This window comes from Exophiala aquamarina, assembly GCF_000709125.1.
Source record: "Exophiala aquamarina CBS 119918 chromosome Unknown aczIA-supercont1.6, whole genome shotgun sequence".
NCBI lineage: Eukaryota > Fungi > Ascomycota > Eurotiomycetes > Chaetothyriales > Herpotrichiellaceae > Exophiala > Exophiala aquamarina.
Window position 1 is genome coordinate 664,880 of NW_013550582.1, and position 27,206 is coordinate 692,085.

Consider the following 27,206-nt stretch of genomic DNA (forward strand, 5'->3'; position numbering starts at 1 on the left):
TAGGTTCGACAACTTCATCGTGACGATCGATACTGTCAGCCTATAGTGGTCCCACAAGGCACAATCCTGGTCATCCTGTCCGAAGTATATCGAGACAAGGGATGGATCGCAAGGTCGCTGCATTGCGTTCACTCCCTAAGCAGTCGCAGTGGCCCAAGTTTTGTCAAGTCGGAGTACCCTTGGGTAGGGGTTGGTCACCGCAGCCAGTACTTCGGAATACAGTGTGTAGACAATTAGCTCCCGCAGGATGTCTTGGATGAAGAAGACTCGAATGCCTGGACGGTGCAGCAATCACCTGGCCGCAATTGCGTGGTCATCGACGGCAGATTCATTGTTCTAATCATTTGTTTAGTGGCATAGTGCTGGAGGAGAGCTGGCCATGACAGAAGTGTTGTAGCAATCTCCTCGCAGACGCATAATCTCATTGAGCATTGAGATTGGCTCTTGAGAGACCTGCTAAGCGGTAATTGAAAACAATCATTCAGTTGTCGTTGTTCACACGTATGATAAGTGATCCGCCCGCAAGTTCGAGTTTGGTCAGCGGTGGATTCAACGAGGCTCTGGCGCTTCAGGGGGTCAATTGATAATGACATCCCATTGGATGACTGGCTTGGTGGATCGCGCGGAGCCAATCCACTCGAACATCTCTTGTTGTTGGTGGTGGTAATGTCATTCCAATCAATGAGAGGGACCAATACATTGCTCGAAAACCTTACCTATGGAGTCAGTGTGCGACAAGAAATCACCTATTGGGTGCGAACAGACGTGAAGTTCAGATAAAGTACGGAGCCTTCCATCCGTTTACCGAGCCTGGGCGCACGTGACCAGGGATTCTTGGAGACGATGAATCGCCAAGCACGACCGCCCCTCCTCAACTTTCACTTCCTCTCAACTTCCATGTTATCTCTGATGCTGCGGTAAGCCTCTGGAGTTGCGAAGCCAGGAATACGAAAGTAACGTCTCTCTCGATAAGATCGGTAGTCTAACAGCGGAACCAAAATGGGCAACATCTGTTCTAAGTCTTCGAACCAACCTGATAACTTCTCCACTCCAGGCAGGACGGTCGGCGCTAGCCCACAAACTCCAAAGGCTTCTACAGCGCCCGTGCCTAAGAAGATAATCACTAGTACGCCAGGGCGGACCCTTGGAGGGAGGGATGAGACAGCGAGCCCCAACGATGCAAGAGGGGCCGCAGCAAAGGCCGCCGAAGTAAGTCTTGGATGTGCATTACTGCACCGTGACGACCTCTTGTGCTCGAAACCATGGACCCACTAGATTATGCTAACAAAGATTTCTACAGCAACGAGCAATGAACTCTAACAAACCCGGAGGCAAACTCGCGACGCAATTGCAGAGCCAGAAAAAGCAAACGCAGAACCAGCTTCTCAATTCGGGCTCAGAAGCAGAAAGGAGAGCCCGCGATGCAGATGCGAATGCGGAGGCACGAAACTGGAATTGATGGGTCTCTACCAGGGTAGTTACTTCGCTCTTAACAGAACCCAATCGGACCCAAGATCAATGCCTTTCCTTTCGCTGCCATGTGTGGACCCCATCTCCCACTCGGATTCCGGTAACTCCCAGAACCTTGTTTACACAGCCTTGCATCCCAACCTCGCGTCTCTTGCTCTATTGGCGGGCTCCATTTTGCAAACCAACGGTTGTCTCCACCCAACGCCTTCTGCTCCTCTCTGGACGATGCCTAGTAGCAGGATCCGCTTGAAGATCCACTTAGGCACCGTTCATCTAAAGTTTTGAGATCAAGTCAGGCAGATCGATCTTGTGGCTTTTATGGATGGATCCCAGCAATTCACTGTGGCGCGTCCTTTTGCAGGAAACACAACGCCAGCCTGCACTTGGTTTTTTTCTAATGGTTGAAAGTTCCGACACACATGGGGTATACCAATGGAGGTTCAAACGTTTCCCCTTTTTCTCTCCTTTTTCGGTTACAGACCGACTGATCATATCCAGCAGTGACATTTGCACCTGCTCAATCCCAGTACATACGCCAACTACTCTAGAATACATTCCATGATTCGAAATCTCCTTGCAGAATTAGACGAACTTCTGGTGTTAACCCTAGTCCCCGTGTCACGACTGAGTCCATACTACACCCAACTTGAACACCTCGGGACAGAATCGGCTTCAACCTTGGGCCCTTGCTCTGACTCATGGCGGACGCCCCTGTGAGAGGCTGTCCAAAAGATAGCCCAACTGACCATGGCCTCCACTGAAAAGTTATGGAGTATTGAGTTGGTCGCGACTGCCCATGGTCAACGTGTTCGGTACCCACTTCGCCAGTGCATGCATCCAAAGTTCGCAATGCTGCAATGATCGCGTATCTCCCTCCTGGACAGTGCGACCCATCCAGATCGTTGAGATCGTGTTTTCACCGATCTGTTCCAAGATCCTCAGTGGTGACATCCCCTTCAAACCCTGCCCAAATGAATAATTCAATCTGGCTACTGTGCATTCCAATTGCGAGAGGAAGACCTGCTGCAAAGTCGTCCTGAAACGGCTTGCCCTGAGAGACTGCTGGTTCAGCTGCACCGAAGGCCAGGTGCCATTCACCTGCGGCTTCCTCTTCACCTGCCTATACCTCTCGTGATGCTGCCAGCGATTTTCGAGTCCCTCTCGGATTCAAGGTTTCCCTTTTTGGCAGAGTATCCGAATTTGGGCTCTGCCAAAAAAGGCACACTTCGCTCTCTTTGCCATTCCATCCGCTTCTATCCAGCCATCCTCGAAACTCCGCTCACTCTTACTCGCTCACCGTACAAGCACCGTTCCATTAGAAATGTATAATGCCCACAGGGCGTAATGCCCGGTCCGAATCTGTACGGCTTCGCGCAGACCGAAGTTCTCATTCTCTCCGTTCCACCATTGAACTGCGACTCCACCCATCTCGATCTAGCAGCAATGCATGACCAGGTTGTGAGATCGATTCTCTGCGTTCTCACGACCGCTGCTGTGCTGCGCAAGGTGAATCTCTGTGAAGGACCCTTGTTCGGCTCTTGTCCTAGCCCAAGCGGACAGCCCATCCCTGCATGACCTGACAAATTTAGTAAAAGAAAGGATTCGACGTCTTACGGAAGGAAAGTCTGTTGGGAGGGGACGGCCGAAGCTACGAGAGACGATTTGGGGGGGAAGAAAACAGATACTTTGGTTCTGGCATGCACAGCGAGTCTGGCGTTGAACTTTAGCATGGAGAGCTTTTGTTCAGTGTCACTTGATCTCTCCTCAGTCGAGAGACCCGCTGGCATCTACTGCTGTTGTGATGAGGAATGTGGGCACAAAGAGTGCGGGTGGAGCATTCAGAACCGGCGTCGTAGACAGGCATGGATGGCGAAAGAAGTGAAAGAATGGGAAGGAGTGGGAACTTGGTGAGAAGCGTTCAATTCGGCTTGTGGCAGACGTGACCAAGGCAATTTTGGAGAGCAGCGGGGACGATGGGGCCCCTTGCTCTGTTCAAAGGCGATAGACGAGTAGAAATAGGGGTGACCTTGGGTGGATAAAGGCACAAGTTAGAGACACAAGAGGTAAGGCAGCGATACCTGAATGATATGGTCAAGAAGTCAATCTGTGCACAGTTTAGTTGGCCGATCATGTTCACATTTTCTAGATGACTGCTAAGGTGAGGGAGGGCAGTAGACGTCCCAGCCGAGAGGGCATCTGTACGGACATCTAGTCCTCACCAAAGTTCTCCGCTTCTGAGATGTGGGAGGCTATCTGGCTCACCCCGGGTATGACATTTCCCTCCTCTGCAATCAATCCACTGTGAAAGCACAGTGAACCGTTTTCGCCTGTTGATCTCTCATCATTCGCTCGATTGTCGAGCAGCAGGTTCTTGACGGAACGAAGATTGTGACTTTTGGTGTTTGTGTGGAAAACCCAGTGGACCCCCAGCGGTTCTACAAACGCCATGCACCTTCTAATGCTCCTTGAGTGATGTTTCATGCATGGCATGGCATGCCAGTAGCTCTAGTCTGCTCGTGACATGCTGCATGTCCTTCCACGCAGACATATTCCGTAGAAACGTGAGCTCAAGTCGTTGGAGATGGTCACCAGCCATGAAAATTGACTGCTGGCCTTCTTCATCTTCCTTTTTCATTGTCATAATGAACATTCAAATCCCACCAAATACATGCAAAGAAAATACCCGATCACTCAGGGTTACCCTCGCCTGGAAGAAGATTACCTCGGACGGCAAACATCTTACCAGTTGTGCCCGAAACGAAGCCGTCGACTTGACGAGCGTACTGCTCAACCTGGCGTGAGTTTAACATACTCTCAAGGCGGTTAGGCTCTGTAGGTAGCTTGAACAATCTCTGCCACTCGTCCTCAGGAAGCGGAGGTTGCTTGGACAGAGCACGTGCGGCGTTCTCGGCCTTTCGCTTCGTTTGCCATTGTTGGATCTTAGCCTGCTCACGGGCAAGGGCACGGGAGTAATAAGAGAAGTTGTTTGCTTCAACGTGGTGGGTTTCAATGCTGTCTAGTAGATTGTCGGCGGTCTGCGAAAGGAATGGGTCAATGTTGATGGACAGGGTATCAAAGGTCGGGGCAAGACCGTCGGATTTGAAGACAGGATTGTTCTCGATCTCAGCCACAGAAGTTGGTGGCTTGAGAGTTCCGCTGGCGAGTAACGAGGGGATCTGGTGGAGGAATGTATTCACAAGGAGTGAGTTATGGATTGTGACGGGCAATTCGACCAGGATATCAGTGTACTTGAAGCCAGATTTTTGAAGACTAAACATGAGCGGAAAGAGTATGTCAGCATATGAGGCTTCTTTCAGCATGGATTGATGCAAGCAAGGTAGGGTGAACTCACTTGTCAGTAGTAAATTTGTTCTCCTTGTAAGCGGCCATGAATTGTGGAGTGAGTCGGAAAGCACGCAGACTAAGAACGCCCTGGGAACTGCGGCTGACATCATGGACCAAAGCGACAGTCTTTTCATTCAAGTCTTTCTGGTAGTGGTACTGGTTCTCAATGAAGTTCATATTGATGAAGTTTCCCAAGTTCGCACTCGTGTACCATCCGACATTGTTGGCGTCGATGTTGACTTCTCGCAAGTGTCTGATCATATCGGCCTGGTAGGCAGTGCTGGACTTGTGGCGAGGGGCGGCAGCGGCACTGTTGAAATGTTGTTGTTGTTCGTACTGGCTCTCGGGTGGTAGATCGACGACGGGGAAATTGAAGCAGTTTGTGATTTCGAGTGTGCCGTTGACGTCCATGCCGACGAGGCTGCCGGTGGCAGTGGTGGGGAAACGAGTTGAGCAGTGCTTGATGACTTTCATAACAACCTATTTACCGTTAAACCAAATTCGTGAGTTCGGAAGTAGTCTGGTCATACCAAAGCCTCGAGTTGGACCGCTTTCAGCGGCGCTTCTTTGCTGGGGAAAATTGTTAGTGGAGGGGTTTCCTAAATGTCTTTCAGGGTAGTTGATCGCTTACTCTGCGGTCGCCATGGCTGGGGCTTGGATAGAAGCAACGATGGCAGGCTGTGGTCGTCTTGGAATAATTAATGGACCTTGTTCGGCAACAGGAAGGCCAGCAGCTGTGTTTGATGCTGCTCGTGTAGTCCGTTGTTCGACATTGTTTGATGAGTTCGCCTGCGACTTTGTGGGAGTTCCGAACATTTTTCCGATCCGGCGGAAGGTTAGCCGAGTGTAAGGGAATTTTTGGATGAAACGGCGATGACTTCTTTTCTTCGTGAACTGCCGGCAGAACCAGACTCGTTTGAGTTGGAGTTGGATTGATATTGAAAGCGAAGACAGTCCGGTGAGAAGGAAGGTGATCTTGCTATTTCTGTTAGCTAGGTAGTTTGCAAAGCCGCTGACCACCCTGGACCATGTCGTATCATGCCATGGGCTTGTTACATATGTACTTGGTCTCATCAGCCCTGATTAGATTAGATCTATACATATTTCTACTAGACACGCCTGTATGTACTACACATGGTATTTTTTATCGCTATGATGAAGGCTTCACGCAAGAATCATCCTATTTCCACCTAGGTAGGCATCATCCAGTCTCTACGTCGTGTCACAAACAATCCCGCTGCCGGCATACAATTACGAGCTTTTGCCAGGATGCCGACATCGGTGGGGCCTGTCTCGATGATGGCATGATGTTCCCCAGCCCAAATTTCGCCCGCAACGAGCTTGTCTGTCTCTTTTTCTGCCACTAATTCCATCACCATGATGAATCCCGCAGCTTGTCTATAGCCTTTGTCCTGCCTTCTCTATGATTTCATATACGTTGTCAAGCGTCTGATTGTCCATGTCGTCTAACACTAATACCGATATCTGGCTTGTAAGCTTGCCGACCCCATACCTAAACAGTGAATTGAGATTGAACCATAATTTAGGCTGGCGCATTTGCTGCTTTCTCTGTCGATCTTCTTGTCTACCCACTAGACACTTTAAAGACGCGTCTACAGTCAGAAGACTACCAGAAACTCTACAAAAATGTTGATGGCACCTCCAAACGCGCCCTTTTCCGCGGCCTGTACCAAGGCGTCGGCTCGATCATCCTCATCACCATCCCCTCCTCTGGCGTGTTCTTCACCACGTACGAAGCTCTGAAATCCAGCATAAATACAGCCATCCCTCCAAACTCAACGCTGTATCTGCCCCAACCTGCCGTACACGCTGCGGCCAGTGTTGGCGCGGAGTTGGTGAGCTGTGCTATCCTGACACCAGCGGAAGTTCTCAAGCAAAATGCTCAAATGCTCAGTTCAGGAGGACGCGGGTCTACATCGTTGCAAGTCTTTCGGCAATTCAGAAGCAATCCCGCGAGGCTATGGAGGGGATACACTGCGTTGGCTGCAAGGAACCTTCCATTTACCGGCTTGCAATTCCCCATTTTCGAATATCTGAAAGAGTATTTCATGAAGAGGAGGAAAGCAAAGAGAGACGGAGCCCCAGTAAATGGTATTGCTGAACGTGCCATGATTACTGCCATGAGCGCTGGTATCGCTGGTAGTGGAGCCGCATGGATCACTACACCGATAGATGTCGTCAAAACAAGGATCATGTTGGCAGCTGGCTCTGGTGACGATCCTTCCTCCTCGAAACTTGACGGAAAGGCGAAAGCGTCGAATTTGCTATTCCAGGGGACTCAAGGCTCGCGAAAGAGCGGGTTCACCGTTGCAAGAGATATCCTGGGCAAAGAAGGTGTTCGGGGCCTTTTCCGTGGAGCTTTGCTACGAGCTGGTTGGACCGCTCTGGGAAGTGGTCTCTACTTAGGTTGCTACGAAGGTGGTAGATTCTACCTGGAAGATAGGAGGGAGAACATCAAGGAAGGAGACCATCTCATGCAGCGTGACTGGTCTAAAGTCAAGGTCGGTGTTGGTGGAAGCCGATCCCATGATATCGTCAAAAAGAGTGCCTGGCAGGACGATTGAACGGGATTCTGCCCTCTATTATGAGGATGTATATGCACAGTCCTTCTCACTGGCTAAATATCTGTTTAACATACCAGACAACACGGAATCCTGTGGACAACTTGGTCTGACCGCGCAGCAATTGGCCTATCTACGACCGGTATGGCTGTCATGGCCACGGATTACAGAAACCATGCGAGTCGAACATTAGGTATGAGATATTCTTTTCATATCAGATCGGGATGGTTTCGATCTTGGACATATCCCAGAAGAACTGATCGAGGCCTGCAACGCATGCCTACCTTACTTCTTCGACCAAGCTGACGCCAGTCCTGCCCTTGCTTCCTCTGAAAGGCGTGCACCCACTCCCGGGAGACTGCTAGTAGTCCCAAAAACCCAAACAGGTTCTTCAAGAAGGTCCACCTCTCGAGAGCTACTCTCCTGGCCAGGTCATTGGTAGAAATCAAGAGTGAAGCATTGCTCAACAAGGGAGGAAAGGAGCTGATTTGTCAAACATCTGCACATTGAACCGTCACGTGCTGGTTGAAGCTAGTTGGACGAGCTTGATAGAATGAAGAGCTTGCGTAAAGAAGATATATAGATCTCAAACTACGATTCAGCCCGGAACCAGGATTGGAAATATAGAACCCTGCCTCATGACCCATGATGTAAGAGATGCAGGAGTTTAGAAGCTCTTGTCTGTCGAATAGGGCTCTCGCTTGCATTGTTCTTCGTGTCTACACTGACTCGTGAAGCCAGTCTCACTTTTGGCTGTGGCATTTCTATCGCTCTATGTTCATCACGTCATTTCCACGTCTCCATCATCATGTTCATTAACCTCCACCTCCAAATCGTCATCACCATCGTCCGCTTCTTCATCGTCATCTTCATCTTCCCACGCGTTGTCGTCGTCGTCCACTTGATCCTCAATACCAAGAGCTGTATTCAGCTGCTGAACCAGCTCTAAAGCATGGTCGCGCAACCGATCATCCTCATACTGCTGGACACGGAACAACCGTAGACAACTATCCAACCATGTCTTGGCTTGTTCTTGGCTCTTCTTGCGCGCTTCCTCATCCCCTTGTGTCTTTTCCGCTACCAGCGTCTGACACCATCCGCCCAGATACCAGGATTCAACACTCTGGTCGTCTTCACGGATCAGACCCTGCAGTACATCAAATGCCTCCGCTTCCGCCTCGACCTCCATTAGTAATCGACTCAGACTGACCCTTGTTGCGAAATCAGGCCGACTTTCACTTTCCACCTCAGATGGAATGCCCTTCCAGATCTCCATACTTCGCTTGAGAGCCTGGCGGGCATCATCAAATCGCTCCTGGCTGATTCTCACACTCGCCAAGGTCTGCAGTACGCCTGCGCTCAGTTGGTCTGGGCAGATGGCCACCGCCTCCGTAATGTAGCTTTCGCAGCGTTGCTCCGCGTCCGCTTCCCAGGACAAGTCCGTCATGTACACTTCTGTCATGGCAGCAAGTGCGTCGGCGAGTTTCGACCGCTTTTCGTTCAACACCTCAGTTACTTGCTCATCGTCAGAGACATCCTCCAACACCTCGATTTCGTTGCGTAGGACCTCGGTCGCTTTTGTGAAGTAGGAAATTGATTCTCCTCCTCCTCCTTCACTTAATTGCGCAAGCCAGAGGCATGGTTCGGCGGAGATCAAGGCTCCATCCGGGTCCATCGCTGTAGCGCGGAGGAATGATGTGCGTGCGGCATCGACTGCGCCAACTGCCAGTTGTATCTCTGCCTCTAGGCTCAATGCGACCGGTAGAGTAGGTTGCCCTTCCGCGGCAAGTTTGAGGAGCGTGTCAATGTCGCTGTCTGAATTGTTGTGTTGTTGTTGCTGCTGCCGTTCCTCCTCGAGTCTGCGGAGGGCTTCTTCGGCAAGCGGCAATGCGATCTCCGGCTGTGACTGTTCGAGGAGTGCGGCTGCTTCACTCAGAAGGTCTTCTATCGATTGTTTAGACGTTTGGTGTTTGGATGATTTGACGAGTGGAGAGGCGGTCGAGTGCAGAATATCTTTGTCCTTGCCCCGCTTCTGGTGGTTTTTCGTTTTCGTCTTCGCCATCGTTCGAATCCTTCCTAGAGTTGTATGGGACAGAATGAGAGCCTCTGAGCAGCGTTTGTGATTAGGAACAATCAAATTTCGAGGCTCGACATTCCTGGTATTTGGAGACAAAAAGTTTGAGGTCACAAATTTGCGGGGAAACTCTGCCGAGGCAGCATCACGTGCTAAATGATACGAGACGAGGTCAGCCCCCGCATGGGAGGCTCTAAACCTCCCTACTCTGAATTGCGCCTTATTACACCACACAAGCCACGATCACTTATTTGCTACCTGATGATAATGGCTCTCACAGGTTGCCTCAGTTCCCCTGGGTTTGCCAAGGAACTGTGAGATGTAAAGCAAGAAATGATGATGGCAGGGCGATCTTTATGTCGTCATGTAAACGCAACTAACTCCAACGGTTTCTGCCTCCAGCCCGAACTTGTGGATAGTCAGGACAGGTCAACTACCTTGTGATGTTTCTACAAAAGCGCCTATCACTGTCGGGATTACCAATGATTCCGCGGTGCATGTGACAGCAACCCCTGGAATATAACTTTTAACTGCAACAAACCAGCCCATCCCGGGGGATATTCTTTCCGGAGTTGATGCTCTGACGTCAAAGCACCCCTGAGATCTTCACAAAGATCCTCTCCAATCAAAAGTGCACACGGCCTTGAGGGCTACTGGCTCCTTTTGGCCCAAAGGCTCTTGTAAGTATGAGTTTTCCCATGGTCTGCAGTTTTTTCATGATACTTTCTTCCACGTTTTATTTTCTGTACCCGCGCTATGTCAAAGGTCAAGTCAGCAGTTTCGAACATAGGCGTGCAAATTTCACACCGCAAAGATGACATTAACTCTAAATTGGGCCTTCACGACCATGAAGAATCACGAGGAGGCTCTGAGCAGGATGTTGTACACGTAATCCACGATGAAATTGACGACTGGTCCAGCACCGAGGATGAGGAGCAGTATGGCCATCAATCTTACCCGGCAAAAGATCTAGAAGAATTCCTGCAGAACGACGATCCTCCGGAGGTGCGTCGTAATTACGGTAGATTGCCGCTCATGCAATCTCAGGATAATGCCTTTGACCCCAAGCAGAAGATCGGATGGACCCGTCTGGTGGAAATTGGGCCCAAAATGATCGGGAAGGAAATCTCATTTCGTGCTCGAATACACGTGGTGCGACATATGAGCGCAGCAATGGCCTTCATCCTTTTCCGAGAGAATATCACCACTGTTCAGGGAGTGCTCAGCGCACGAGAGGACGGGGTTTCAGAGAGCATGGTAAGGTGGGCCCAGCACATCAGGCCCGGTTCGATTGTCCTTGTGCAAGCAACAGCAAAACAACCCGACAAACAGATACACGGAGCGAGCACCCATGATGTGGAGCTTCTGATTCAGCAACTTCATGTGGTTTCTGCGAGAAAGGCACCGGTCCCATTCTCTGTTTATGAGGCAGAGGGAGCAACCGACGGCCGTGCAATTGCAGACCGGGTTCGTCTGAGGAATAGAATACTTGATCTAAGAACACCGACATCGCAAGCCATCTTCAGAATTCAATCCGAGGTCTGTCGGACTTTTCGTTCGTTCCTGGACCAGCATGAATTCCTCGAGATTCACACACCAAAATTGCAAGGTGGCGCAACCGAAGGCGGCGCGGATGTCTTCAAGCTTGATTACTTTGGCCGCCCTGCGTTCCTTGCCCAGAGCCCTCAGCTGGCTAAACAAATGTGTATCTCTGCTGATATGGAGAGGGTCTACGAAATCGGACCTGTTTTCAGAGCCGGTAGGTGCATTATCTGAATCGATAATTGTTGCTGATGATGACCTAGAAAACTCAAACACTCCGAGACATATGACCGAGTACGTAGGGTTAGATGTGGAATTGGCCATCAGTCACCACTATCACGAAGCCATGTGGCTGATAGATGCCACTTTAAAAGAGATTTTCAGAACTGTCCATGATCGACATCAAAATGACATTGCTACCTTGAAGCACCACTTCCCTCACGAGAAGCTGATATGGTTGCCTCAGACACCAAGAATTACTTTCGCTCAGGGCGTTCAACTTCTGAATGACTCGGGCTGGGAGAATGACAGCGGCAAGCCGCAATCAGAAGATGAAGACCTGCCAACCCAAGCTGAGAGACGCCTAGGGGAACTGATCAAAGAGAAGTTCAAGACGGATTACTATATCCTAGACAAGTTTCCAACCGCCTCTCGGCCGTTCTATACAATGCTAGATCCTGACAATGACAAGGTCACGAATTCGTTCGATTTTATGGTAAGAGGCCAAGAGATATTATCAGGTGGCCAGCGTGTTCACGAATATGAAGTATTGGTGGAACGGATGAAAACATCTGAAATGGACACAGATTCACTGAAAGAATACATGCAAGGGTTTGAATGGATTGCACCTCCTCATGCGGGAGCTGGAATCGGACTTGAAAGACTTATATCCTTGATACTGGATCTTGGTAACGTGCGGTATGCGACGTTGTTTCCGCGAGATCCCAAGAGCTTCCCGCAAGCCAAATTGAGTTCAGACTTACCTCACCCAGAGGACAGTACTTTGCAAAGACCTAAAGGCCATCTACCCAACTTAGAAAACCTCGTTGCAAACTATGGCGATGCAACCAACACGTCTTGGATGGACGAACGGTTCAAGATCTGGAGAGACGAGAAGACCGGTGCTGCAATATCTTATGTACCGACCCATGATCGAGCCATCTGTGCGGGAAATCCACTTTGTGACCAAAAACAATTAGAGGATGTTATAACAGCGTTTTTGAAGTGGCTCCGGCGCGAAACCAAACTCAGACCCCTGTTTATTTTAGTAGGTAAAGATGTGGAAGACATACTGGCGGATCGTCTAGGATGGAAGAGCTTTACGAATGTATCCGAACAACGTGTCAATTTGGCGAGCAATGGGCATCTGGATGTCAGTAGCGATGTCGATCGAAAAATCCGACACGCGAGGAAGGAAAGTGTCCAAGTGAATAGATATGGAGACAATGTACCAGAAGACGTTCGGAAACGATGCGAAGAACGAATCGAGGGATGGAAAGAGAGTAAAACCGGATCGCAGGTTCATTTGAGCGACATCACCCCTTTTGCCGACGCTCGGCACCGCCAGTATTTTGTGGCAGAGGATCCGCAAGGTAAGATACATTCGCTGGTTGTCCTCGCTCTATTGGCGTCGAGGTGGGGTGTTCAAGTGAAATGGGCTCTGGATTTTCCTGGAGCAACCAACGGGGCCATTGAATTAGCAGTCTTTACGGCTCTCAAGAGCGCTGCTGATGCTGGAACTAAGACATGCACTTTCGGAGCAGGCGCCGCCAGCAGACTGACGACTGGCCGTAAAGTGGGCAGAGTGAAGTCGGCAGCATTGAATTCGCTCTATCAAACCTTAGCGGCCAAATTTAATTTGGATCAGAAGACAGGCTTTAGATCCAAGTTCAACACTCTGGATGATCCGCTCTTCCTGTGTTATCCTCCTCGAGGGCTGGGTCCGAAAGGAGCACAAGCGATCGTGGACTTCTTTCAGACAGAGTGACATCGACAGGAAGATATCTCACCGCGATACACTTTAGTGAGGATTGGCCTGGAGTTGGTGGCTGTGTCATGGCACACCTGACTCAATTAATGACCTGGAAGAGAATAATATAGTTGCAGTAATGTAAACTGATGAGCTTTAACAATGAGATGATATGATACCATAATTCCAATAGTACGAGTAACTAGCTACTGTAGACTCCTGTTGCCGCAGCCTTGCAGCCCACAGCACAGACACTAGATAACTAGTTCGGAGCCTTGCAATCCCCTCAGTCCTTTCCCGAGGTAAACATGGTTCAGCTCAACCCCGAGATATTCCGCCAGGCGACACAGCCAAGTCTCAAGACTCTTAGCCATCTAGGGGACTAACTCCTCGTACCTACTAGTGAAGGCACTAACTTGACTTCAAAGTTCTTTACAAGATCCCACTTCTTTCGGCATCCTAATTCCTTGTGGGAGCGGCATGACTTCTGTGAGATGACATAGCCACCAACCTCTAACGGCGCGCATTCTATACTCACATTCATTTGCCACGTGTGGTGGACCAGACGCACCTTCTCAGTTCATTTGCGGTACATTAACCGCGCTTTGCTTCAACGGCCAAATGGGCACTGCAAACGAAGAATGAATCTCCAGTGGTCGCATCATCAAGTCAACCCACAACGAGTCAAACGCCGGCCACGTGTCCAGTCAGCATGTGTACGGTGCAGACGACAAAAGCTCAGGGTGATTTAAGAGCTCCTTTCCTCGCTGGGTCTCCTTCTAAACTCAGAACGCTAGTGTGATCAAGAGCGGCCGTGCTCACTGTGCCTCCGTTCAGATGTAGAGTGTGTCTCTGAGCCAGCTGAAAGGTATGTCCTCTGCAACGATAGCCACAGGTGCACAGTCCTGATGGATAGCCAAGTGATCGCAGTCGGAAAAGGATCTTTCGAGGGGCCGATGCGCAAGACGAGGCCCATACAGCTCCTAATGCCGCTTTTCAAGATCAAGTTAGCCAGAAGAACCCAGTTCTAAGCGCAAGGGGCTCGCCTGACGACGATTCAGAAGACAGAGGTAGCCTATCCGGTGAGCGGCACACTCGACCTGCGAATAAGCGAGCCTCCATGAGTTTACACTCCGTCTCGGGCACAACTCGCCTTCAAGCATTTGATGAGCGACCATCGTCCGTTGGATTAACGCAACAGGTCTGCGAGCTCCATTTGGCTCCCCATATCCACGTGTCGTCTGGTCGGTACTGATATTGACCTAGATCATCGACGATTTTAGTCCAGAGACCATACTTGAAAGCTCTACCTCGGCATTGCCTGGTGGCAGCGTGATGCCAAAACCACGTAAGGGTAGGCAGCAAGAACAATTGCCACTAGATCAACTTCTCGGGATCACTTTACCCCCAAAGACTGTCACCGACTATCTCCTTGACAAGTACTTCGACGCGGTACATTGGTTCATGACCATATTCCACGAACCTAGTCTGCGGTTGACGTACGATAGACTGATGAGTTCACGGCGCTGCTCGAGATTGACACTGAATCGTGCTCGGGTCTTGCTGCTGCTGATCTGCCTCGGAGCAAATTATGCAACTGAAGATGAGATTCGTCAAAAGTTTCCGTCGTTCGGCTTGCTTTCGTTTCGGAAACAGTCCTTAGAAAACGTCGAGAGTAGCTTGAATGATCTTTTCGACGCCGCTGGTATCGAGTCGATACAGGTGTGCGTCCTTCTTGGAAGTTATCACCTGTATCATGGAAAGCCAAACTTAGCATTCGTCGTTCTCGGAGCTGGCCTTCAGTGTGCGCAGTTGATGAACCTGCACAAAGAGTCATCCTGGCGAGGATTGTCAGAGGTAGCAAAAGAAGAGCGGAGAAGAACCTTCTGGGCATTATTTGTGTTTGATCGGTGAGTGTCATTGGTAAGGAAGTTCATGCAATGCTGATTTCCACGCTCAGGTTTGCAGCAACTATATTCGGAAAACCCTGTGGACTACCCCTCGAAGATATCGAAGTCAAGATACCAGAGGTCATCGGTGACAAAACTGTTCAACATCCTCATTTCAAATCTATTGCGACAATGCCAGACGGCTCCGTCGAGCCAGTGACAACATTCTCATATCTGAAGTTCAAGCTGAAGTTTTATCAAATATCTTCTTCTATTATTGGGGACTTATATTTTCATCGAAACCCCAATGTGATAGAACTAGCCGCGAAGGTATCACGAATTCACCAAGAGCTAGTTGAGTTTCACAACGGCCTCCCTCCGGAGCTGAGGCTAGATGAGCTTTGTTCGACGCCAGACGCACCCGTCACTCCTGAAACACGACCATTCATATTGCAAGCCCTTGCACTACAGGTGGCATACGACAATGTCCAGATTCTACTTCATCGCCCGCTCCTGTCTCAGGATTTACAGTATTTCAAGGAGATTAAAAGTTCTACTTCCGATGGCGAATTAAACACAGAAGCCGCTAGCAGGTCGCGCTCGCCCTCTTCGAGAGACGTTCACCAGGTCCTTCTTTCAAGCCGAGATCGTTGCTGGGAATCTGCAATACGGTCGTCGAACCTGGGAAAACACCAACAATGCCTCCGTTCCGCTAGGGAAAGTCATGCAGCCGCCTTCCTGGGCATCAATTTGTTCACAGCAGGAATGGTGCTTTGTGTCATAGCCCTATCTCGTCCACTCTCATCTCAAGCACAGATTGCTAAGCAGGCAGTGGCGCGTATAATGGCCCTTTCCCGCTTTTTGGCTGGTCGAGTTCTCCTCTCGGCGCAAACAACCAAAGTCCTTAGAGATCTCGTGCGCTTGATTGGGGATAAGGAGGTCGACGTCATATTATCTGGATCCGAAGCGTTTGAAAATGCAGCTACAGCTACCATAACGGCATCAAAGAGCTCAGTGAGACGACCGCCGACCCCATCTTCAACTGAAATGACTGCTCCCGTATCAGATGAACAAGATGCCGTAAGTCAACTATTGGACTTACAATCGCAGTTCCAGGTACAGCAGCGGCAACAGTCAGGTTCGACTGATGTCGTCCCAGAGCCACCAGCTTCCACCGACTTCGACTTCTCTGGACTCGAGAATTTAGACTTCAATAACGGGCTGTTTACACTCCAGCAAGGTAAGTCCTCGATATTGCTGCTGCTGCTGCTCTTCAAGTTTATTAGAGACAGAATAACTGATCTAGCAGCGATGTTTCCGTCCTCCCTTGTCGGAACACCTGATATAAACCAAACAAATGGTGAGACGGGCCGAAGCGAACCTTGGAATCCAGAACAATACAATGCCGAGCACGGTTTCGTCGAATCAACTAGTGGCAGTGAAAATGGCCTTGTTGGGACTGATTTTAATATGATGAACACAGTCGGCCAAACATGGCTGTGGGACTCGATGACCTGGAATACCTGAAGATCGACCGCATTGACAAACATGATCCCATTACTTCCGGAGAGCCCTTGCACAGTCGCGGCGGAATAAGTGACTCTTCTGCAAAGGACCGCAACCGCTAAACAGCAAAGGACGTTGCTCGCTTTCATCTGGTCACAATCAGTACTAGAACAGTGCAGCCACATGAACACGACATTGTCAAGTCTATTATCGACTAGTGGTCACTAAACCCTGCTGCGCACACATTGGACCGCATGAGCTGCTCATGTTTTACCGAAAAGTTACAGCGCGGCTTGCAATGGTTGAGATTAAAGGCTCCACCAAAAACAAGGAGAGCTAACGCTTTGATCCATACATGTATGACTGCTCAGTACACAAACTAATGCATCATCGCAGGTGGCCAGACCCACTCTCACATCGCCAATCAGGGCTTTTGCTCCTCAAACGCAGCAAGCCTGGACTCCAATTCCCTCACGAGCGAGCTATCGAGGAACTCCTCAACCTTGTCCGCTAGCGTCCCATCCTCGTTGAGATGGATGATGAAAATGTACTCATTATGATACGGGCCAGCAACGGTGTTTGCCGAACACTTTGCGAAGACAGCCACTTTGCGTGCTGCTTCGTCCACCATCGGCTCCTTATAACGGGCATTGACCTTGAATCCATCTGGAACCAGTGGCATGAGAAATTCAATATGGCGACGAAACCCGTCGATGTCCTGTGCCGAACGGCCGAGAGACTCCGGTAAGAAGTGCTGTGTCGACTTGGTACTGCGTTTAGCTAGGAGGGCGTCGATTGTCCATGTTTCAAAGGCTTCGACCAAGGCGATTGCTGTTTCGAGGAGTTGAGCGCGAGTCGGTGCCATTTGTGATTGGAAAAGTTAACTAAGTATTATATTTTGTGAACCTTAAGCTAAACGGAATATGTCCGAATGTTGGTGCTGTTGATATGATACTGCAAGTCCCGTACAATCACAGCTGGTCAGGGACGAAGTATTTATACTTAAAATCTATACTCGCTGGGTGCTACACTCATCCACTCCCCAATAGCGCACGTGAAGTGTCGGTCCATTTTCCTTTCGGAACTGGCACGAATGCTCAATAGTAAGTATCCTTGTACGCCTTATATCCGGGGCCTTCACATATCATCCACGCCACTGACAACGATATAAAGTCCACTTGATGCATACCTACGTATATTGTTTCCTGCGTGGACGGGAAATCAATGGAGTGTCTTTGTTCCGCCCCTCGGAGACATTCAATGATTGGGGGATGATTTTACCAGTACCTGCATGAAACCACTCGTACCTGTACAGGCCGGAGGTAGTGGATTACCGAGCCAGCCTATCAAGCCGCGAGGTACAATTGATTTAGGAAGAGGTGGGGATCTGAGCATTATGGATGCAAATGACAATGCCTAAATGTAAAAGGACGAGCAGGAGTAATGCGGACATAACGGAGATATTGGGATGGGATATCCCATATAAGCTTCGCCGTATAAATGGCGCTTATGGTGTATATGATTCACTGTTAGATTTGGGGTATCGAAGACGCTGATCACGCATGATCCACGCACCCAATGCACGCTGCATGTGAACGAAGCGCTACTATACTCCGTACGTTCGGTCCGTTCATAAAGAGGTTGGGTTGCAAGGGACAAAATCATCGGCGATATCTCCAAAGTGAAAAACGCAGCATAACCTGAATACAACAACATGCGAACCCTCATTTAGCAGCACACTTCGCCGCGAAAACTCGCTTGTCCTTGACGTTTGCTATGCCTCGAGACAATCACACTGAAAGCGAAGATCACACCAAAGCAATGGCGTTGCCCAGCACCGCAGAGCCTTCCCCCCTTATGGCACAACCTCCAGCTGCCTCCGAGGCGACTTCTGCCCCTGTCTCTGGACCCCGCCCTCCATTCTCCATCCACGCGGAGCTACGTTCACTGCGCCACGAGAAGAAGAATCAAGACCTGCACCGCCTACCTCCTGGGACGACGGTACGGCGACGTCCGATCAACCACGCACCGGTGGCGGACATCCACGCGGGGGCGCAGGTGCCGAAGTGTGTGTACGTGTCGCGGCAGACGCCGGTGATCGCGGCGGTGAAGCGCGTGAAGAAGATTCTCAGGGAGATTGAGCGGAGGGCGGTCAGGGAGGCTCTTGAAGGAGGTGGTGGACGTGGCGAAAAGGGGCGAGCGCGGAGGACGATTGGCGGCGGCGGCGGAGGAGGAGTAGTGGCGCAGGGTGTTTCCAAGGTCAATGAGGTGCTACGCCGCGACAGAGAGGAGGTGCTGGTCAAGGCGAGCGGAAGGGCGATGGAGCAGGCGCTACAGGTCGCTGAATGGTTCCGGAGTAAAGAAAAGGAGGTCCTGTGTGATGTCGTGGTTAGGACCGGGAATATCAGTGTGGTAGACGATATTATTGAGGTGGAAGGGGATGAAGAAGTGGGACAAAATACTAGTGAGCTGGAGGTGGAACGCAAGGAGGACAATGATTCTTCGAAGATCGAGTGTGGAGAGAGTACGTTGGAACTCATTGGGGATACGACAACAACAACGGTCCTGCGAAGCTCGGAGCGATTGACGGAGAGTCAGAAGGATAACGAGGATGTGTCGATGATAACGATCGGCGATCAGTCCCAGCCTACGTCAAAGAGCAGGAAGCGGAAGAGGAAGAAGAAACCAATGTATGCCGCCGATGATGTGCCTGAAGCACGGTTACGTTGGGTCAAGACTATTGAGATTGCAATTTCGTTGAAGGGATAGGTATACTCGGTACTGTGATGAACAAAAGTGATCACATTGGGATTCCGGTACGTCCGTGTAGTCTATACCCACAGCCCTCTCCTATCAAAGACTGATTAGAACCGAGCAAGCGAACTGATATTCATCAGACATAGCAGCCGAGGAAGAACGCCCAAAGTTGATTGGTGTTGCGGTTCTGGGAGTGTCTCCAAGCCCTTGCAGCGGCTTTGTGCGCTTCACTCGTGTTTCCTGCGGCTTTTTTATCGAGCCCTCTAGACACCCCATCAAGATTCTGCAAACGGAGCACCGAATGGGTTGGGACTTCCAAGGTCTCTTGGATCGGCAGTGGCCTGATATAACACAACTACCCGAACTCCTCTCGAGAATAAATTGGAACGGGCGGGATTTCGCGCTGTAGCGGATTTTAGGAGCCTAAGATGCTTCTGCTGGGGCTGGTTTTCTGAATGAAACTTTCTCCACAGCAACGTTCTCGTTCCCATTCGCGTCGGTCCGTAGTTGGTATACATATAGTACGAGGACATCACCTTGGATCTGCATAACAATGTTAATTGGATGAGGATGCGTCAAGGTCGTTCTGAAGGCTTACATCCATTAGGCAGAAGCTTGGGACTGGCTCTTCGTCAATAGCGGTCCAGTTCGAGGTGAAAGCACCGGTTCCACTACCAGGATTGACGAAGAATTTCCCCTCTAACTCATATGCTTCGAACTTGTGCGTTCCGCCCCAGAGCAAAACATCAACATCCATTTGTCGAGCTGCGATGAGCAACGCATCGGCGTCGCCTTGTGGTATTATGGTATGGCCGTGTGTAAATCCGAAACGGAGTCCTCCATGCTGAACAACTTTGGAGAGTGCTAGATTGGAGGCTTCGATGTCGTAGTCTCCCTTGACGATGTGTAAATCTGGAGCTGTCTGTCGCAAGAAGTCATATGTCTCTTTGTCTGTAAGGTTTCCTAGGCAGATGATTTGACCAATCTTTCCCGGTGAAAGGAGCTTCCGGAACTAGGACGCAGGTTGTCAGTGGCTTCTCGAGAAAAGCTGAGGAGTCGTAGGAGGCACCCACCTTTGCTGGAAGATCCTGTGAATAGTGTCAATGCCGCGATCGCAATTGGGCCTAAGACAAGGGCGGGCTTACCGGGGCTCTGTCTGGGATGAAGAGATCACCGATGACCAAGACTAATCTGGAGGCCATGCCCCTTAGTTGGAAAGTAATTCCTCAGTCAGCAACTGCGCATGTTCTTTATCTCAAGAACGCAAAGCGCGAGAGAAGGCTGAATATATCGATTGGTAGGTAGCACTAGTATTCACACCTAAACGCAAGCGCAAGCGAAGTCAGTATGAGGAGTGCCAATTGGTACGGTGAAGTGAATGCCCCGTAGTTGGAAAGGAAGGGCTTGGCCGCCGATTTCCAAAGGCTTAACTTGAAGTAGACTAGCTCCATAGGGCTGAGTCTTGGCACGAATATGGTCACCTGAAAAATCCCGTCCTCAGCTAGAGCACTGAATCCTATGTTCGCCGGCGAGGCTAAGAGGCGTTATTAATATTGCATTTGCCATTTTTCGTACTTCGACACTCGGTTTACCTGGCTAAGGTACATGTACTTCCGGCACAGATGGGTGTGGGGCTCTGACCGGATTAGTACTGTACAGCCCATACAGCCAGACTCTGAGGGCTACTCGATTTCCATGTATAATAGCTGTTCCAAGAGGGCCGGGTGCCAAAGCTCGATGCTACTCTATAATATCATGGTCCATTTCAAATACATCCGCTCCTATAATGGCCGGTCAAATCTTTGCCCCTCGGCACATGGAAGGACTTCTCCCCAAAAGGCTTCCCGCATGCATACAGTACTACTGCCAAGAAGTGCGGGACAGCCATTCGGCACGTTGCTCAGGGGCATCATGCTCCCCTCGTCTCGTGTCCTCAACGGCTTAAACAAGACCTCTACTTGTACAGGATGGTGACGCCCCGAGGTGGCCGGCAAAGAGGGCCTCCCATGCAAGTTCTGTAAACCCTTCTAACCACTTAACTTTCCACCTCACAATGAGCTTTCTGCTCGCCCCTATGCCCGATATGCTGGCCAATGGGGCTTTGAGAATTGATAGTGCTTTGCCGTCGACAATTTGCGCACCAACTATCGCGTAAAGAGAGCTGAAAGCTTTTCCACTACCTGCGATTCCTCGGTTACATCGTCTCTACAAACGCGAGGATTGGGGGCCCTTCCGCACAACTTCCTGAGAGACCATCTACAGTCTGAATCCTGGGGCGTCTGGCTGCTATAATTATGACCATCTCCGAAGTTATCGAAACATGTTCCATACCCTTGACAACAGTGCCCAAGCTTCACTGTGAAACATTTCTTGAAGCGTAACACGACTATTTCTGACACCGACTCCACTGTTATATTAACCTAGCAAATCCCCGCTATTCTTCATTTTCTGATATCTCTACAGTGCTATGGGCAATATTGGCAGATCAAGTACAGGCTGTGCCTTATGCCGCAAGCGCAAGATCAAGGTCGGCAGTAAAATTGACTTCCGACATTAAAGGTCATCGTACTTACTCTCGAACAGTGTGACGAGGGAAAGCCTGGTTGCAAACGCTGCGCTCAAATACACAGACCTTGTCCAGGCTACCCCTTCCAGGTCCAATTACAGATACGCACACCTTCAAACAGTCCGCCAGAAGAATTAAACAGTCCCTCTATTCTTTCTGGCCCTGTCCTCCCTCCAGACCATCCGGCGTCGATACTATCACAACATCTTCCCCGTGGAATCCAACCTAACAAAGTAAAGCTCGAATCCGCCGCTGATAAAGCGGCCCCCGAGAAGGTCGCTCCATCTCACCGCGCGATTTCCCCACCGCCCCGTTACGATATACATCACCAATCACTGTGCTTTTTCCTTAACTTGTTCTGTTTCCAGGCTGGGCGCCTTTATGCAGTTCCTGTATTGGACTTTCTACCAGATTTAATTCAGAATGCGGCCCCTTATTCCTGCATTAAGCAAGCCGCAATGGCGGTGTCTCGTATGACACTGGCCGATCAGTACAGCGGCAAAGATATTAGACTACAAACTGGTAAGGAGTACGGCTACGCCTTGAAATTGGCCAACGCCACTATCCGAGACAATGCTGCCAGTATACAAGACGAGACCGTTGTAGCTGTCTGGCTGTTGGGCCTCTATGAGGTAGGCGCACCACTTTTAAGAGTAACATCAAGCATGATCTAATTCAAGTCTAGATGATTAGTATCATCCTCACACATGGCAGGACATCGGAAGGCTCTTTGACCGAGGAAGAAGAATGGCAGTCTCATATCTCTCATGTAAAAGGAGCGATGAATCTGCTGAGGCTTCGCGGGCTCGTACAATTCACGCATCCTCGATCGGAGAAGATCTTTCGTATCTTCAAGGCGGCTATTGTAAGCCGCATTTAATTTGTGGAAACGCTGTACTGAACTGACCGTTGGTAGCAAATGCGTCTCTTCATTCTGAATTCGGTGACCTCAAAAGACTTTGACGATCTTGAGATCGACGTGTACAATGAGGATCAAGAATTCGTTCCTTCCAAGACCGCAAACAAAGCTACTGCGTACTTTCACAGTGTGGCCCGTTTGCTGGAGAAGATCAAGCAATTTCTCATTCGGAGATCTGACAAGCCTGAGCTGGTTGATAGAGTCAAAGCTGACGGATATACCCTCCTTCAATACGGCGAAGCCCTGGATGTAAGCATGGAAGGCTGGAGCAAGGATGAACCTGGATGGGACATTATGTCTGTCCGTGCTGAAACAGCCGGTACCATGTGGGCTCTTTACCCTTCTCATGCGGTCTACTATTTCTACAGTTTCTGGATCTACCTCTACTGGTTGCGATTCCTCAGTGCCCGCGTCAAGCTCTATGAAGCTCTCATTGAATTGCGGAAGGTCGTTTCGCAGGAGAGTCTCTCTAACGATGCTCGTCGAGGTTCTGCGACCCAAAATTTACACCTCTCAAAATACAGGACCATCATACAGATGACCGCAGCTGAGCTCATCGGGCTAACAGCCTATGCTCTAGGAGATGTTACACCGACGGGTGCTTTCAATTCGTCGGCCTCAGGTCGGAGCCCACATGGCGGCTTCCGAGAGATCAACGTTGTTGCAACGATGCAACTGGTGATACCGCTGAAGATGTTGCAGAGGTCGCAATATCCCACTCCAACGCAAAAGGGGGCAGTCGACCTTGCAATCACACATATTGGCGACGGATTTCGGCGGCAACCTCTTCTTCTCACCTGATTATGTCCAAATAAGCGTAGCTGGCGCAGTCTGTATCTGGGTGAGGCTTGACGATTATATTATTGGGAGGAACTAGTGAATTTCTATCGCACCCTTATACCCACTCGCGTACCCACTCGCGTGAGAAATGTGCGCATATGTGCCTTCATAGCTATCAAAGACGACATAATATTCCTCTCGGACTTCTAATACCCAAGGTTCGACACGAATAATGACATCGCTTTGGACTGACTGTCCGCATTATACTCTCCGTATGAACATTTCAGCTCGACGGGGCCACCCCAGACTTAGCGTGTACGTAGAGATTCGATGGAAGTTGAGCAGGAGCTAAAATACGGAGATATACGAAGACAGATAAAAGTGACACACTGCAGAGTTCAGCGGGACTACAACGGGGTCTAGATATCCATCCCGTGGGAAGGCTGAAACCAGGGTCGAGGAAGTGTCGGAAAACTTTACCGTAGGAGATGTGCTGCTATGAAAGCATCTCCACCCTAGTAGTGCCAAGACTTTCACTTGGACCTCGTCGAATGGGCAGCTTAACCTCCTCCCTCATGGATTGGGTTTTACTGAAGTCTACGTGAAGCTGCAACTCCCTCATTTAGATAGCTCTAGCCACCACATCTCATTTCATGCGAGATCGCATAGGCCTCTGAGAAAGACTCACAAGGCCGGGCGTTCACAGCACCCACAACCTCGAGGCCAACCATGGCCGCCACCAAACCGATCAAAGACGTCGTGGGCGTCGCGAAGGTACATGCATACTACACGCCCTTCCCCTGGAATCCGCCCAGAGCGCTCTCTCTGCCACATCCCCTCCTCCCTTAAATCCTCAGCCCAAAAATCTGATAATTCCATGACTACGCAGAAATACACCCAGCAAAGCACCGGCATGTACGAGCGCATCCGACGGTTCTTCGCGGTCGACCCCGACCGAAGCAACGGCATCCCGGTACGACACTTCCGCAACCCACCTCCAGGCGGGCTCGACCCGCTTGCCTACGACGAGGCGGTGACGACGCCAGCGGCCGACATCGCAGACAACCCGTATTGGAAGCGAGACGTGCGCAGGGCGTACCCCAAACTGAGCACCGTGACGCAGGGCGACTCTGTCGGGCTGTTGTCCATCGGGAGTGCCGCCGCGCCCAGTCCCAAGCTGCTTGCGGGAGAGGAAGGGTCAAAACAGCTCGTTGCGGTCAAGGAGCAAGGTCAGAAGGGCCTGGCGGCTTACTTTGAACAGGAGAAGGGTGCCGCTACCGTGTTAGGCCAGGATGGTTTGCCGCCTTTGCCGGTTGCGGTCAGATCGAAGAGTGTCACGGCGGAGAAATATGAGTTGGGACACACCGCTTATGGTGAAGAGTATGTTCTTGCACGAGGGGGACTCGTCCCCCGTTTCTCTCTTCTCGCCTCGCTCTTATCTGGGTTGTTTTGCTAACTTGTGTTGCTGCAGCTACCCCTGCCGAAACTTCGTTTGAGTTCTAAAGTCTCTATATAAAAAATGATTAAAAGGGGGGAAACCGGGTGGCTCATAGTCGCCGTGGGGCCCAATCTGTACATAGTTCCAAGCCCCAGGCCCACAAAGTACACATTGTGTAAAGAATGTCGAAGAGAGATTAACAAAAGGGCAGATTGATCATGGTTTCAATTCAAAGCCGCCCGCCGCTCTTCTTCAATGGCGGCCTGTTTCTGCTCCATGATTTCGCGCTGACGTGTGACTTCTTCGCCAATTGCCTTCTCACCCTTCCGCCTTTGGCGTTCCTCAAAGGCTTGTCGGCCTTTCATAATTCTCTTGACGATCTCGCCAGCATTGACGTTTGCGTAAGGATGAGATTCTATTTCTCGCAGAATGCCCATTTCCTTAGCATCCGTGTATGGATCGTACGTCGAGGGCATGAAGGCCGTGGGGCCATGGTACACTGCGCTGACTTGGCCCAGCGGGATGGCCTCGAGGTACTGCTTCGAAGGTGAGAATGGAGCGCCAAAGATGATGGAGTGGACGTAGCGGCATTGCAGCACACAGAGACCACGCTCGAAGATGTTCATGATTGGATAGTTGAGCCCTTTCCAATGATTGATTACGGCATCGTTGTGGACTCCTGCAATGACGTAGGCTTTGCCCTGTTCTGCCTCGTTGACGCGCTTCAGAAACTCAATATGCCCAGATGAGAAGAGATCGAAGCCTCCATCGACGTAGACGATGCGTTGGCCCGGCTGCGGACCCTTTCCTGAGACAAGTCGTTTGAAGAAGCCAGAATCGTGGGTTTCATGTGCAGAATTGGCCTTGCTGCCTGGGCCCCACGTCCAGACTTCTGACCCGGGGTGCAGAGCCGTCTCATCTGTAGCGTAGTCCTTTATTCTTTGGAGCATAGCAGCCCCTGCTTTGACACGTTCGGAGTCGGCCTTGCCTTCGGAGACACCTTCAAGTTCGTCCATTAAGGATCTGATGAAATGGCCCTTAGTACATAGCAGCATTCGGCCGACCAGATCAGTAGTCGATATGCCAGGGGTTCTTTTCACCACTAAGAACCGTTGGGCAGCCTTGACATAGCGGTAGCAGTCTTCGCCGCTGGCATCGGAAGTGATGTCATCGCCATGGACAACATACCAACATCCATAGTGTGAGATCCACGGTAAGGCTGTAACATATGGTGCGTAGGGAACCGATTTGGTCGACCATCGGCACGCATCAACAGCAGCCACTCTTTTCTGAATTAGTGGATTGAAGTGACAGGAAAAGAAAAGAAAAGAAAGAAAAAAGTAAACACACCGCTCGTCCAAGGTCATGACAGTCGGGCCCTTGTTCTCCAGGATTTCTTCATCCGAATGAACACCTACATACAACGCCTTTCCGAGTTGGCGTGCCTGGAATAGGGCACCAGCATGGCCTGGAGGGATTTCATGGTCAGATTCGCATCTAGTTTACCTACCTCGAATGGAGATATTTTTGGGGGGACTTGGTGATAGCCTACCATGGTGGGCAAAGTCGAAGCAGCCGTCGACCCATATGCGCTCTTTGAGAATCTCTTGATCCTCTTGAGGATCTACTGGCCATTCGCCAGCTTTTGGCACATCGTCACTCATATTTTGATGTTCAGATACACCTACGCTTTTCTACTCGGATATCGGGAACGAAAGCAGCAATCTGGAAGAAGCCGTTGTGATCGAGAGAACAAAGAATAAGAATGGCGCTAATCCCGGGGTATGAAACAGCCGCGCTGCCCCTGAACAAATGGCACACCCCACTGGTCGCTTGTTTCCTGGTCCCGCAGCCGCCCGAGTTTTAAGCAAAAGAAGCCCTTTACGGAGTACCTTTAGGCTTTAACCCTTTCGCTTTTGGAGGGCCCCCTTGCGTAATCACGCCTGCAGGAGCCCCCTAGCATCCCGATTCCCTACTATTGCCTCTCCGCTCCTTTTTCCATCCCATCACGACTCACGAGAGCCCGAAGGAACAAGTTAGACTTTCCAGACACAGCATTTTACAGTCCGCACGCACATCATACTCCCTCACCAAGCATAAACTAGGCACGATTTGGGCACTCTGGGCCCCAGTAGCCTGGTGGTACAGGACAGATTCGGGGCCACAGTACCACTACCACTGCCTTACGACTCCCACACACCTTCACCAGCGCGAATAGGATGACCGAAACTTCCCAGCGCGACGGCTCCATAAGCTCGACCAATTCAGGAGGAGGAGCCAGTGGTTTCCTTTCCAAAATCACCAGATCGCCCTCTCGCAGGCATAAACCTCTGGGGTCTAACGGATCTATCGATGCTACCCTTTCTGTC

At 50.4% G+C, this 27,206-nt stretch overlaps 12 protein-coding genes across 12 annotated transcripts; 7 read left to right on the forward strand and 5 right to left on the reverse strand.

Moving 5' to 3' along the window:
- Positions 1 to 999: 999 nt before the first annotated feature.
- A1O9_07637 (uncharacterized protein) lies at positions 1,000 to 1,429 on the forward strand (the record flags this gene model as incomplete). The annotated part of the gene is made up of 2 exons (XM_013403192.1): positions 1,000 to 1,209; positions 1,301 to 1,429. Coding segments are annotated over 2 exons (339 nt in total), but the record flags the coding sequence as incomplete, so codon positions are not given.
- A 2,728-nt stretch (positions 1,430 to 4,157) lies between these two features.
- On the reverse strand, positions 4,158 to 5,226 carry A1O9_07638 (eukaryotic translation initiation factor 3 subunit H; the record flags this gene model as incomplete). The annotated part of the gene is made up of 2 exons (XM_013403193.1): positions 4,158 to 4,740; positions 4,823 to 5,226. The coding sequence occupies 2 exons, from the start codon at positions 5,224 to 5,226 to the stop codon at positions 4,158 to 4,160; spliced, it is 987 nt and encodes a 328-aa protein (XP_013258647.1).
- Positions 5,227 to 6,274: 1,048 nt separating this feature from the next.
- On the forward strand, positions 6,275 to 7,400 carry A1O9_07639 (uncharacterized protein; the record flags this gene model as incomplete). The annotated part of the gene is made up of 2 exons (XM_013403194.1): positions 6,275 to 6,307; positions 6,363 to 7,400. The coding sequence occupies 2 exons, from the start codon at positions 6,275 to 6,277 to the stop codon at positions 7,398 to 7,400; spliced, it is 1,071 nt and encodes a 356-aa protein (XP_013258648.1).
- Positions 7,401 to 8,178: 778 nt separating this feature from the next.
- On the reverse strand, positions 8,179 to 9,459 carry A1O9_07640 (uncharacterized protein; the record flags this gene model as incomplete). The annotated part of the gene is made up of 1 exon (XM_013403195.1): positions 8,179 to 9,459. The coding sequence occupies one exon, from the start codon at positions 9,457 to 9,459 to the stop codon at positions 8,179 to 8,181; it is 1,281 nt and encodes a 426-aa protein (XP_013258649.1).
- Positions 9,460 to 10,227: 768 nt separating this feature from the next.
- On the forward strand, positions 10,228 to 13,000 carry A1O9_07641 (aspartyl-tRNA synthetase; the record flags this gene model as incomplete). Its single annotated transcript, XM_013403196.1, has 2 exons — positions 10,228 to 11,230; positions 11,277 to 13,000. The coding sequence occupies 2 exons, from the start codon at positions 10,228 to 10,230 to the stop codon at positions 12,998 to 13,000; spliced, it is 2,727 nt and encodes a 908-aa protein (XP_013258650.1).
- Positions 13,001 to 14,317: 1,317 nt separating this feature from the next.
- On the forward strand, positions 14,318 to 16,398 carry A1O9_07642 (uncharacterized protein; the record flags this gene model as incomplete). The annotated part of the gene is made up of 2 exons (XM_013403197.1): positions 14,318 to 14,892; positions 14,943 to 16,398. 2 exons carry the CDS (start codon positions 14,318 to 14,320, stop codon positions 16,396 to 16,398), a joined length of 2,031 nt encoding a protein of 676 aa, XP_013258651.1.
- A 403-nt stretch (positions 16,399 to 16,801) lies between these two features.
- On the reverse strand, positions 16,802 to 17,242 carry A1O9_07643 (uncharacterized protein; the record flags this gene model as incomplete). Its single annotated transcript, XM_013403198.1, has 1 exon — positions 16,802 to 17,242. One exon carries the CDS (start codon positions 17,240 to 17,242, stop codon positions 16,802 to 16,804), a length of 441 nt encoding a protein of 146 aa, XP_013258652.1.
- A 956-nt stretch (positions 17,243 to 18,198) lies between these two features.
- Positions 18,199 to 19,146, forward strand: A1O9_07644 (uncharacterized protein; the record flags this gene model as incomplete). The annotated part of the gene is made up of 1 exon (XM_013403199.1): positions 18,199 to 19,146. The coding sequence occupies one exon, from the start codon at positions 18,199 to 18,201 to the stop codon at positions 19,144 to 19,146; it is 948 nt and encodes a 315-aa protein (XP_013258653.1).
- Positions 19,147 to 19,557: 411 nt separating this feature from the next.
- On the reverse strand, positions 19,558 to 20,336 carry A1O9_07645 (uncharacterized protein; the record flags this gene model as incomplete). Its single annotated transcript, XM_013403200.1, has 4 exons — positions 19,558 to 19,677; positions 19,733 to 20,146; positions 20,208 to 20,222; positions 20,280 to 20,336. The coding sequence occupies 4 exons, from the start codon at positions 20,334 to 20,336 to the stop codon at positions 19,558 to 19,560; spliced, it is 606 nt and encodes a 201-aa protein (XP_013258654.1).
- Positions 20,337 to 22,158: 1,822 nt separating this feature from the next.
- A1O9_07646 (uncharacterized protein) lies at positions 22,159 to 23,420 on the forward strand (the record flags this gene model as incomplete). The annotated part of the gene is made up of 3 exons (XM_013403201.1): positions 22,159 to 22,332; positions 22,386 to 22,565; positions 22,617 to 23,420. The coding sequence occupies 3 exons, from the start codon at positions 22,159 to 22,161 to the stop codon at positions 23,418 to 23,420; spliced, it is 1,158 nt and encodes a 385-aa protein (XP_013258655.1).
- A 708-nt stretch (positions 23,421 to 24,128) lies between these two features.
- Positions 24,129 to 24,855, forward strand: A1O9_07647 (NADH dehydrogenase; the record flags this gene model as incomplete). The annotated part of the gene is made up of 2 exons (XM_013403202.1): positions 24,129 to 24,173; positions 24,289 to 24,855. 2 exons carry the CDS (start codon positions 24,129 to 24,131, stop codon positions 24,853 to 24,855), a joined length of 612 nt encoding a protein of 203 aa, XP_013258656.1.
- A 206-nt stretch (positions 24,856 to 25,061) lies between these two features.
- On the reverse strand, positions 25,062 to 26,501 carry A1O9_07648 (ethanolamine-phosphate cytidylyltransferase; the record flags this gene model as incomplete). Its single annotated transcript, XM_013403203.1, has 3 exons — positions 25,062 to 26,119; positions 26,186 to 26,305; positions 26,390 to 26,501. 3 exons carry the CDS (start codon positions 26,499 to 26,501, stop codon positions 25,062 to 25,064), a joined length of 1,290 nt encoding a protein of 429 aa, XP_013258657.1.
- Positions 26,502 to 27,206: the final 705 nt, after the last annotated feature.